The sequence below is a fragment of the Crotalus tigris genome, unplaced genomic scaffold (genome assembly GCF_016545835.1).
Source record: "Crotalus tigris isolate CLP2741 ecotype Arizona unplaced genomic scaffold, ASM1654583v1 scf7180000017551.9496454, whole genome shotgun sequence".
In the NCBI taxonomy this organism is placed as follows: domain Eukaryota; kingdom Metazoa; phylum Chordata; class Lepidosauria; order Squamata; family Viperidae; genus Crotalus; species Crotalus tigris.
In genome coordinates this window covers 7933294-7946409 of record NW_024096469.1, presented here as the reverse complement: position 1 = coordinate 7946409, position 13116 = coordinate 7933294, and the positions used below count along the sequence as shown (strand labels likewise).

Sequence of the window (13116 nt, the reverse complement as noted above, 5' to 3'; positions counted from 1 at the left end):
TGTTTCGCTTCTCATCCAGGAAGCTTCTTCATTTCTTCAGCAAAAAGTCTTTAAGAAAAAAACAAAGAAAGTCCAGTTGTCTTTTGAAAAAGCACTTTTGGGGTAACTAACTAAACAGGATTATAAATTGCTTGCCAATTAGAGATGGCAAGCAATCTCAGACATTGCTTGCCATTTGTAACTGAGGAGGTCCTCTTAGGGATCCTGAAGCAGGGCACACTGAAAGCACAGCAGAAATTCTTCAGATCTTTTAGTTCTCCATAAAAACACCATCCACCATTTTGTTAGTGTTTAATAATGAGGATGGGACATACCCTTGTTTTTCCACGAGGAAAAATTTCCCTTGGAAGTGAACTTTCCTCATATTTCCCATGAGATGACAACTAAACAAACAAGAAACCAGCAGCCTGATTTGTAGCTTCAAGAATTCCCATTATCAACTGTTTTCTGAGATACCCTTTACTAGCACTTCGGCTCAGGCTTTGGGGATGACATATTAAGGCCAGAAAAAGAGGACAAATGAATATAAATACAGATATATTTATGTAAAAGGCAAAAGTTATATTCCAAAGAAGGGAGAAAGATGCCTTGAATCTTCCTTTTGGATAATACATAACAAGCACTTCAGGAACGGTGCCAATGCATTTTTTAAATCTGTAATAAGGCATAAAGAAAGGTAGGACATAACTGTCAAAAGAAAGAAGCTAAAAAAGACACAAATGAAGAATACAGTACTCCATTGCTGAGGTAATTAACGATGCCTATCACAGAAAGCTATGAAAGAAAGTGGAGCTTTTTGCCCTGGGAGGGTTGAAATGACTACTTATGTTGGGATTCTGTTGCCCAATATATGTAGGTATATGCATGATTCTGTATTTATTGATTGATTTATTTTTGTCATATTTATGAAGTGCATATTGGAGGTGGTGACCCTTTGAGAACTTTATGCAACGAAATTTCATTTTAATGTATGCCGATTAGTGTACATTCAAAGTGGCAATAAAGTTATTATTCTATTCTGTTCTGTTCTGTTCTATTCTATTCGTTACTAATTGTTAAGGAAAGGAGATAGTTTCCTACTAGAATCACAAGGTCTCATGTCATCTGAAAAAAGACGACTCTGCCATGGAAGCCTATGCTATATGGATTGTTAATGCATATGCATTTCATTAAGATATCAGTGGTTATGACATCATACTACTCTTTATAATGTCTGCATGTAGGATGTTTCATAGATACTTAAGACACCCAACATGAAGTGTCCATTTTTCCTTTTGAAAGTGTACAGCTTTATACTAATGTGATTGTTTCTCACTTTTTTATTATAAGCATCACATTGACACCACTCTTGTTAGTATGACGCATTAATTCTCCCTAAATTTATGTGCCATTAGAAATGGAGGATAGCATCAACTATACTTCTCTTATTATAGTCACTACCTTTAGTGATGTGCCATTTTTCTGTGTAGGCTGAACATTAATTTGATTCAGGGATTGATCATTGCATGAGTATAGCTGCATTTATTGACCGACTTATCCATGACAGTTTTTCTCAAAGTGTGGGTCATGACTCCCCCCGAGACAATGGATTATGAGGCAGTACCTTCTGACCTTGGCTTTTCCAAGCAGACTTACATTCCTTTCATGTAAAACTATGAAAACTTTGGCCATTTTACTTGACCTGTTGAGGAAATTAAGACAGGGGGGAAGGAAGGAGGAACTGCGAAGAGTGAACCACCAAGGGTAGACATGGATTTACAAGTTCCAGTCTGAAAAATGAAGTGAAGATGGGTTGTGACTATTATCTCAGTTTCATTGCCTGGAGACAGAAAGCACCAAAAGAAATTCAGAGCCTATCAGATGTCTATAGAGATTCTCAATCATCCAGGTCATGGTTGTCCCAAAGGTGCTTTTTCAAGATGCAACTGTACTTTCGTTGTTTTTTCATTGAAGACATTTCATTTTTCATCCAAAAACTGGAGAAGCTTCTTGGATGAGAAGCTAAACATCTTCAAGGAAAAAAACAAAGAAAGTACAGTTGCCTTTTGAAAAAGCACCTTTGGGTCAAAGCCTACCAGTGTTTCCAAGCATTTTAAGAGAACCAGGGAAAATGTTTTATTTCCTTTTCAATTCTCTTTTCTTGACTTTGATGAATGAAAATAGCAGTCTTCAAAAGGAAACTCAGATTTCAGGAATTATACACAAGTAAGCAAATTCATTCTTTTCATTAAAAATATTTCTATTTCTTTTTTAAAAACAAACTTCTGCTTATTTCCAATTAAAGAATTTTATTTATTTAAACTAACTATACTCAAAGAATGAAATGTTCACGTGGACAAGAGATATTCAGAAGAAAGGTTCATTCCTACTTATTTATACTGACTAAATGGAAGATCTTTAATTGTACAGGGTACTAAAGGAATGTGTATTATTGCATAATTATAATATCCTTCCCTTTCTGCATTTCAAATTCTTTGTTAATCCTACAGCCCAAAAAATAAAATACTGAAGATACTTCTGTTCAGGGAAACACACATTAAAAGCTAACAGGAAGAAAGTAAGTAGGTATTTTGAACTTTACTGTTTATGTTCAGTGCAGATATTTTGCATGCCATCAGCAGTCAGGATAATTCATGTATGAAAAATGTATGAAAATGTACGAAAAAGTATTTGCAACCTTTGTATTATTTGTTCACTTAGATTTCCTTTATCTGTCAGTAAGGCCTATGAAGATATCTGAAAGGGAGAAATCCTTTTTAAAATAACTGTATAAAGTGAAGCACAGCTCTAACTGAACCAAGCTCAAACTAAGTCTGCTTCAAAATTGTGTTATTTATACTTGCATTTTGCTCTCCTATGGACATCTAGAATATTGATTAGTTTTCCGCCCACTATGCTCTGTCATTTCTACAGTATCATGCACTTCCAGACACTGTAATTCTTACAACAACCTTTGAAGGAATTGATTTAAGGTATTATTAAATTACATATGATAGCTGAGAGAAACTAATCTGTCTAGCGCTAAAGTCATACAGAGGGAAGATATGAACTGAGCATTTACTGAATCACAGCTTAATTTGTAATTCTTAGTCTACAGCAGAGCAGTAGTTGGACAGCAACTTGAAAAAAAATCTCTGTAACCCCCGCTTCCTTAATTCTGTTTGATTTTTTTTCTATTGCACTATTCTATTGTACAATTCCACAGATGCAACTCAAAAGAACAATTAATACATTATTAATAAAAATAAATAAATTAATTGCAACATTTTTCTTATGGTAAATACAAAAAAAATACAGTTTCCAGTATTTGATTAGGTAATACACTTAAGTCGCGTTCCTAGGATATTTGCCCACAATCATCATTCTCTGACATGTGTTAAAAAACAATGGCCACATCAGAAATGCCTTCGTCAGGGCCTGAACCTTACTAGAGGATTGTTTATTATTTTATTATTATTAATTTATTTGTATGCCGCCCATCTTGCTACCAAGCAATTCTGGGCACTTGTGAGTAGTGGTGGTCATGCACTGGACAATACCCTTTCCTGACATCTTTATCCTTCCTCTTCAAACATCATTACATTGCATACTTTTTTTTAAAAAGAAGTCTGATAAATTGTCAAGGAAATTAACAATGTATTCAAATTCAACACTGTATTGCAATATTACAAATACATTGTTCTCTTAAGTTTCCTAGTATTGGGCAACAAACCATGGCTTGAATAAATAAGACCATACCCTTCTTGGTCTCATTTTTAAAGAAGAGATTATGTTCTCTACTCCCACAGCCAAAATGTTATTGTTGTTATAGATCTGCACAGTGTTGTATGCCTTATTCAGTGAATATATTCTTATTCTGAATTATACATGGATGTTTGATTGCCCAGCTAAACAAAAACATTCATCAAAGATAAGCTCCTTTTTTCCAAAACAGGTTGAGGACTATTTTTCATTTTCTTTGCTGTCTAAAATCCTTTTAGACATTATTCAAAATATATTTAATAACATTAAACATAACTCTAGATTAGCGGGAAAAGATGCCAGTGCTTGATCATGGCTCCTGCTTGTGCTAAGAGCATTAATCAGACAAGGCAATATAAAGAATCAGTCAACAACATGTAGAATTTTAGGCTTTAAAAAAGCTTTTGATGTTGTAATTTTTGCAGTAGCTAATAATTTTCATTTGCAATTACTTGCAATTGAAGTGTCTGTACTATTGTCTATGATGACCATATTCCAGCATGGTTTATTTTCATACCTATATGTTACTTGAAGGAACTCGTTCCAAAATAGACCAATTTATTTAGATAGTATTAATCTGTTAGATTAATTAGCCAGCAAAATGGTTTGGACTTTGAGAATTTTATTTATTTAAACTTCAGACTAGGTTAGAGAAGAGTAGTCATGCCCAGACTTGAAAATTTCATGTACCGGTACTATGTATTTGCTACTCCTTGGCCCCAAAAGCTGATAGCCTAATAAAGGATATTTTATAGTTTTCAATGAAGGTGTAATTCCCCAGCTGAACGACTCGTTGCTTAAAAATATTTTATATTTCATTAAAAACAGTGTAATTTGATTTTCCAATTTTTCTATATTCTTGCAGAAATTAGTTTAAATTTATTGTCAGATAATAACAGTCAATTTCCAATGAAAGAGAAAAAGATGTAAACAAAGCTGTTTTTTTTTTTAATAGCAGGTCCAAAAATTAAATTTCAGCCACGAGACAAAGTTGATTTTGTAGCTCTTACCTCATCTGGAAACAACTCTTCTTACTTTTAGGCAAGCAATCATTGGAAAGAGAACTTTTCAAGTTTTCTATAAGGCTGTGCTTTGGAATGACTGGAAGTCTGAATATAGCATCTCTTTGTAACACCTTAAAGTAACACTTTTCCCTATGACCTTTAAAGAGCTGCAAGCAGGTGCAATGTTCAGGTTCCCATGTGCTATGAAGTACCTTTTGCAAGTGAAACCAAAAGCCCTACACAACAACAGATAGTCCTCAACTTACGACCACAACTGAGTCCAAAATTTCCATTGCTAAGCAAGGCAGTTGTTAAGTGAATTTTGTCCCATTTTATCACTTTTTTGACCCAGCGATTAAGTGAATCACTACTGTTGTTCAGTGACTCATGTGATCATTAAGTGAATCTGGTTCCTCCCCACTGACTTTGCTTATCGCAAGCTGGCTGGGAAGGTTACAAATGTTGATCACCTGATCCCGGGACAGTGCAACTGTCATATATACATGTCAGTTGACAAGCGCTCAAATTTTCATCATGTGACCATGGGGATGCTGCAACGGTCCTAAGTGTGAAAACCAGTCACAAGCCACTATTTTTCAGTTACGGTACCATTGTTAACTTTGAATGGTCAATAAATGAATGGTTGTAAGTTGAGGACCACCTGTATAGTATTTTTGCTTTTTTCAATTAACACTTAATGGTTACTCACACTGTCCACTGCAAGGATTTTGGCCCAGATGAAAACCAGAAGAGGCCTTAGTTCTCGAGCAGAACTTTGAAGCAGTTTTAATACATAGGGGAAAATGCCAACAGATAAGGCCTAACAGAAAAGACAATTGAGAAAGGATATAAATATAGGACTGGAATTGAGAACTTCCTACCCCCACCTCTGGCAGTGATGATGTTAAAGAGCTAATATCTGCACATTTGTTTCCTGTCAACTTCATTCCTAGATGCTGTGCAATATTTTTAATTATCTGGTTTTACCAAAAGTTGATTGATAAATTTTTTGTTCAGTATTTAATGTACTATGGTAGTTTTCCATATGACAATTTGGAACTCATTCAGGTGTGTTATTGCTAAACATTGAAAAATTACAGCACATCTTTCATTTGATCAGGATGTTTAGAGATATGGAAAATTGTTCTGTCTGGAAAATCACTACCAAAAAGTTCTGAAATGTACAGTAAGTTTTCTCAAATCTAGTCACAATTTATTAGATAAATTAACAATGTATTTCCTAATAGGGAAAATGTCATTTTGATAAAAATATTGAATGTGAATCTTTAAATTGCATTACTCCTTAAGATTTAAATATATTCAGATATACACAACATAATTATTCTTTCTTAACCTCCCACATCCTTTCCTTTTCCCCCAATTTATTTTTCATTTTAACACTGCAGCTTTCAAAGTTTTTTTTACATGGTGCTAAGCAGCCTCCTTTTAAGGTCTAGACTCTAGACAGTCCTTGTGTGAATAAAAATTATAATAGCTGGAAGCTCTTCTAGTTCTAATTCTCATTTTATTCTAGGAAATTGTTCATTACCAGCATGCCCACAAGAAAGTGCCTGAGCAAATTACATCTTTTTAATATCATTAGGCCTAGCTTCAGATGAAATGGAATAGGCTGAACAAAGATGGGAATTTCAGCAGATAACAAGATTCTCAACCATTTGCAGAGTTGGTCAAATTCTGAGAGCCTGATTTATAGTGACCTGAGGACGTCCAATTGCTAACATATAGTGGCCGTCTCCATGGAACATTATTTTCCACATCCAGGATAAGTTCATCAGTCATACATGTTGATGATATAAAAAATGTCTTCTCTTTTTCAGTAAAAAGCTTATAATATTGACTCACCAAGCTAACAGCCCAGGGACCCAGATCCAAAAAACGGCCAAGTAAATCAAGAGCTCGTAGCCGATGTACTTGACTCAGCAATACCTGTAAAAATCAGAGAAAACAAGAATTGACATAAAAAAAAACACAAAATCACACAAGGCCTATTATTTTGGATTTCAGAGCTTTGTGATCATCACGCTGGCCTGGATAATGATCTTGGACTTGAGACTTACATTCTGCCATTGCTTCCTACCTGTGGATTGCAAAGGACAAGACTTAAAGAATAATATTATTGAAGTGGATAGGGCCAAACGTTTTGGCTGTTGTTTGCTCTTTTTTTTATTGGAGAAGTTAAAAACAATACCATGTTGCCCCTGAATTCCCCAAATGAGAAAACGTGGCCTCAAATGTGAGGGTAGGGAGTTTGGGAGATTTTAATGTGTAGATTAAGAGGCTTTGCAAGGCTTAAAGCTCCCTTTATGGCCATCTCACACTTTCTAAATGCACAAAAAAAGTGACAATTTCACTCCCTGGCACAAGATATCAAGGTATTGCAATTGCGTTGGGGGAGGCAGCATGCAGTCAGCAAGTAACAGTCTGCCCATCCATGCTGCCCAAATCAGTTTTTCCCAAAATATCAGAAATAAACTATACGGAGTGAATATACTTCAAGAAACGGAACCACTAATCGTATAGATTTTTGCATAAGGCATTTATCTACTGTCAGATACAAGACACGTAAACCTCCCCACCATCGTTGCCGCTTTAAATACATGATGAACTCCATTCCTCTCCACTCCACTCCGAACAAAGATCAGAGTTCTATTCAAAGTCAGAAACTGCACACAAGCCAGAGGGTGAATTTCTTAGTTTCCAAATAAGCTTTCAATTTGCTGTCATAGAAAAAGCTAGCAATCTGTTAATGTCAAAAACAAGCAGCCAGGCCACTCTCTCTTTAGACCACAACCAATTAACCTTGCTTCTTGGGGAAGGCGGTCTCCCTAATGTGGGAGAATGACATTGTACCTTTCAAATTAGGAGGCTAAAACCTAACTCTGTTTGAAGTCAACCTTTCCTAATCTAAGTTCCACACTTAACTTTGAGTGGTGAGCTGTGGATTGCACTCCAGAAGGAGGGCTGTGCAAGGGTAACATTATGTTTGATTAAACTTAAATTAAATTAAATACAGTTAATAAGATTATTCCCCACATATGTAATAATTTTCCCTTTCTGTCAAAAGAAGATTGTAATTCAGAAACAACTTTTGGAAGAATAAACCGCATTTATAGCTTTAGGATTCAGATGTGTTCTATGCACCTCTATTTTAATTTAGTAAGATTCTCAGTCTGGATCATAAATCAACACTTTTATGCATTATACAATGTTCTTCCTTATTTAATAGTGGCACTTTTTCTCACTTTCATTCTTGTCTCCTGAATTCTGATGTCTATCTCATATTATATTAAAGACTGCACTCTAACAAATATAAAATTAATGTAATATACTAAAGAGCAAGCTGATTTTTTTTCTTTTCCACCAGCTAGAAAGAAAAAAGTCAAAGGAGAGTGGACTGATAAAAGAAATTGTCCCTCATGAACTTCTGGAAACGTTTAAAAACCTGGTTGTGCCAAAGGCCTTAAGGGAAGAAAATAGCAGTATCGTCTAAGTGAGGTGTAGCATCATCTATTGTATTTGATTGATCATTTATTGATATTATTGTGTATTGTTACATATTATGTATAGTGATATGACTGGTAAAAACTGTATAATGAATCACTGACATGATAACACCGTGATGCAGGTCTTCTAATTTTAATGTCATGGCTTTTAATAAGTGCCAATGTTTTTTATCCTATCCTTTCACAGGTCTCTCTATTCAACAGATGAAATGAGAGATTCTATTTTGTAGAAGATATACTTTTCCATGTATATGCACCCATACCAATACAGAGTAAATTTCAGTTCAGACCTTATTATAGATGGGCTACCATTATAGTAGGCAACACTTACAAATAATTTAAAAAGCACACAGAGTCTAGACCAGTGGTTCTCAACCTTTTTAATGCCGCGACCCCCAACCGGTCGTAAGTCGAGGACTACTCAACCGGTCGTAAGTCAAGGACTACTCAACTGGTGCAGCACTCTTTGCAGAATGGGACTTTTGGCGGGCTCAGCAGGGCAGAGACAGCCTGGACAATTCCTATTGGCTTTTGAAAGCCAGTAGAATTAGACTCTATTCAAGAGAGTCTATTCTATTGGCTTTCAAAAGCCAACAGAATAAAAGGGAGTAGCACAGCTAAGGAAAAGGGAAAAAAATGGCGGACTGTGTTGTTTGGCGACCCCGGTGAAATGGTCATTCGACCCCAAATGGGGTCTCGACCCACAGGTTGAGAACCACTGGTCTAGACCAAGTGTGTCCACATGTGGCTCTGGACAGCTAATAATGCAATTCTACAAGGTCATAAACTTTTACCATTAATATATCATTTTAGTGATATTTATGTACATTAACTATATTATATATTTTATATGCAATCCAAGATATTTCCTTTCATTTAATGCAGCCCAGGCAAGCCAAAAGCCCATGCTCTCTAGACCAGGGGTAAGCAACCTTGTGCTGGCTCAGGAATTCTGGGAGTTGACGTCCACGAGTCATAAAAGAGCCAAGGTTGCCTACCCCTGGTCTAGACACTCAGTAAGTCTAAGGGAAAATTTAAAGGAAAGCTTCAGTCTTTCAGATACAATATTTTCACAAGCTGCATAAGAAAAGCTATATTCATTTCTAGAAATGGATATAGAACTATTTTCAGGATCAGTATTTTGTTTGTGAAATAGGATGCAATAAAATTTCTTTTTATTTGATGCACAATTAAAATGAACATTTTAGTTTGGTTTAGGACTTATGTATCAACCTCTGAGTCCTGTATAATAATAAGAACAATTGTTTTGGGAACAAGAGAGGAAAATATACACAACAGGCAGGGGATATGAGATTTTTATTCACACACACACACACACACACACACACAAAATCACATTCAGTAGATTTGCAAGTATCAAACCATCAACTCAAAGGATTGGATAAATACATGGAGATTTTCTATTAAAATTACAAGCTAGCAAAGGTCAAAGAGCAGTGCCAGTGACTAAAACAAAACCACCCTTTGCATCTACAATTAGGCTTTGTCTCCACAGGGCAACTACTAATCCTATGGAGCTGTGTCAGATACAGTTTGGAAGGCAAATCCCTCACTAAGGATTAACGTGCTCCAAGCTTTTCCCCACCACCTATGTGCCACTTCTTCCCCCTCCCTGCCTTAGCAATCTGTTTCTGTCATGCTTCTCCCAAGAGGACAGAGATTCTAAAGGGATTGTTTTTAAACAGTCGAAGAAAGTTATTTATAAAAGCAGTTTTTTGTGGCTGGAAAAACCTTTGGCATAGGTACCTGGCATTATGCCCAAAGCATAAAAATGCCCTTGGGGGAGCCTTTTTGAGCAAATTAATTAATTGCACAGTAATTCAAATTTGATGAAATAATGTGATTGTATTTGCTTTAATGAATCTCTACCTTTCTGAGGGCTTTTGCAATAGTATGATCACCCTTGTTCATGAAGAAGCAGGTGGGCATTTCAGTATTGCTGCAAAATTAATTATCTGTACAGCTCTCTTCTGTCAAGTCATTCAGTATATCTCTTGCTGGACAAGAAATCTGTCTGTCTCACTGCTTTGTCAGAGATAAACTGTCCATCTATCACCACAACAAACTCCCAGGCTTCAGAGACTGTAGAAAATGAAGAGTTGGACAGTGATTCATTACGCTGTCACCCATGCTACAAGACAGGGCTGCTAAGTTGGACTGAGAGTCTTTTCCCATTATACAAGATGAAAATAGATGCCCTTGAATAGGTAGAATAACGTACCCATATTCCTCTTGGCAGAAGGGAAGGGAAGGGGTAGGGAACAGAAGGGAAGGGGAAGGAAAGGGAAAGAAATGAAAATGAAATATCCCCAAAGAATGTTGGCAAAAGTTACTAATCTAGTTCCAGTCAGAATTAGAACTGCTTTGTATTATAACCAGATAAGATTTCAAGCATAAATGTATAATTATAAAAAAACCCACAATTGAATAATACAATAGTTGTTTATTCTTAAAGGAATATTTGGTAAACTGAATATCCTTAAATAATTAGGGAACAGCCTTTCTTGTACCTCAATAATCCTGAATGTATCCTATAATGATGTGCGTCCTGAAAATTTTATCACAGGAACTATTGACTTTGCTTCTCCCCCCACTTTGTTGAACTTTCTGCCTGATGAAAGAGTGAAAAGTTGGATGCTAAACTGTGACATTTTAGTAAACCCTAGTAAATTTCTATAATGATGGTGCTTTTGAACATATGGAAAGGAGCAAAGATGAATGTGTTTCAAAATAAACTATAGTCATATACTAGATGCTAAATTTACTGGATAACACATGTAGTAAGCGAACATATTGGTTATGAAATCATTTATTTATATGTAAATTGTCTATTTCAATATTTTTTTATTAAATGTGTATAACTTTGTTTCTCAACTTTAGGAACAATGATGAAGCATACAGGAATTAGAGTTGAAGAGAAAACTGATAGTATTTTATATTCTTGTCAAAAACATTCCTCCCCAGATTCTGGCCTGGAGTGTGAACATGGCATTTGGAATATTTTCCTGTTTCTCTTTGTGTAGAGGAAACAAGAGAAATTCACTTAATACTATTAAGGGGATATTTATTCTTACTAGGCCCTCTTGCCACCAGTAGCCACTGATTATGGATGGTTAGAGGCCAGGTATGGATCAAACCTGGCTGTTTGGAACAAGAGCTTTGTGACTTTACAAGCTGAGTGAAATTCTGTAGCAAAAAGGCTAACAGTCTACAATGTCAATTTATGCTTAACTGAGAGCATGTGGCTAGATGGGAGAATGGGATTTTGCTTGTGTGTTAATGTATCTGTATCAGCAAAAGCCCAGCAAACAATGAGCTCCAATTAGTCTCCAGTGCCATCCACGTAATTTATTTATCCAAACACCATCTGGCAAAGAGCAAAGAAGTCACAGAAAGGCATGTCCATAAATACACAGACAAATTTGCAGCTGGCTGAGTGCCCACATTTCAGCAGCCTCAGCTAAGCTAGTAGTCCAGCTGGCTGTCAAGACAACTCACCTGCAATACGATAGGGAGCTGTTCAGGAGGATTGCGGTTTTCCACTCCCATTGTTAGCCAGACTTGAAAGGCCGTAAGCTGTTCAGCAAAGAATGGGCTGTGCTGTAGAGAAAGCAACAGACAGGAATCAAGCTAAACTGCTTGCCAAAAAATATACAAGTAGTCCTTGACTTACAACAGTTCATTTAGTGACCGTTCAAAGTTATAACGTTACTGAAAAAAGTGACTTATGACCACTGCAGCATCCCTGCAAAAAACATTGCGATACGTCACAATATGTCATGGGATGTAATCGAGTTTGACACCCGTGATCTAATATAGCAACCATGGCTGCATATAACAATTTAACCTGGCTATCTTCCTGCCACTTGTTGCAGCATTTATGGATAATGCTTATTTGGATTTTAATTAACAGGAAGCAGATTTAGAATAAAAATCTATTTGCTGGATTTGTAAGTCAACACCCCTCCATTCATAAGCAGGTTTTCCAGTGTATATAAAACTGCTGAGTTTAAAGTGTGTGATTACTATGATTACACATGAGATTGCACAGAATTAATACTCCATGTTAGTTGCTATTCTGTAAATGTCGAGCCCTATTATGTTGGTTTATTTTTCAATAAACTTGATAATATACCATAATGCCTCAAAAGAAGAACAGAACTATCTGTTTAGGACAACAAGCTGAACAGCTTTTTGACAGCATGATTTGGTTAGCCTCCTTGCAAGTAATCCTAGTTAACCCTCTACAATACTGTTAGGAGGAAGTTAACTCACCAAAGCATGGAAAGTGTTGTAGAAAAGTGGGGTGGAGTGAATGTCTTAATACTGCTTCTTACCCTGAAGAAAGTGACAATGGTTCTAGATGGTTGTGGATGTGGGATTGAGCAAAGCAACCTGGAGTATACTGGCACGTACCAGACGGCAAGTACTGTGTTTCTGAAACCAATACATGGACTTGTTATTCCCTAAGCTGATAGGACAACATGCCTTAGGGCAGGGGTAGCTGGCTCAGGAATTCTGGGAGTTGAAGTCCAAGAGTCATAAAAGAGCCAAGGTTGCCTACCCCTGCCTTAGGGTATCTCTGGATGCATTACTGAACAGTGCCCTTCTTCAAAAGTTCTTCCATGTTAAATTACTGAATCTGGAAAGGAAAGAGGAATGGTGTGATAAAAGTGATGCAGCATGGACTTTTGCTATGGTTTGCCTCTCACATCTGTCATGGCTGATCAGGGAAGGATCTCTGATGTAAGTAAATAGAAATAATAACATTTTACTAAGTATAATTAAACTGATGTCCACTATCCATTTCATCTTTGAAATCCAGT

General features: G+C 36.3%; 1 protein-coding gene across 3 annotated transcripts in view; it reads right to left on the bottom strand.

Moving 5' to 3' along the window:
* The window catches only part of RPTOR (regulatory associated protein of MTOR complex 1), a 425821-nt gene that overhangs the window by 124261 nt on the left and 288444 nt on the right, over positions 1–13116 (bottom strand). For all 3 annotated transcript variants that reach the window (XM_039346112.1, XM_039346121.1, XM_039346131.1), the window contains exons 11-13: positions 11789–11890; positions 6609–6692; positions 5455–5565 (exon numbers count right to left, since the gene is read on the bottom strand). In XM_039346112.1, the coding sequence (XP_039202046.1) occupies positions 5455–5565; positions 6609–6692; positions 11789–11890 (297 nt within the window). The remainder of the gene's footprint in view (positions 1–5454; positions 5566–6608; positions 6693–11788; positions 11891–13116) is intronic.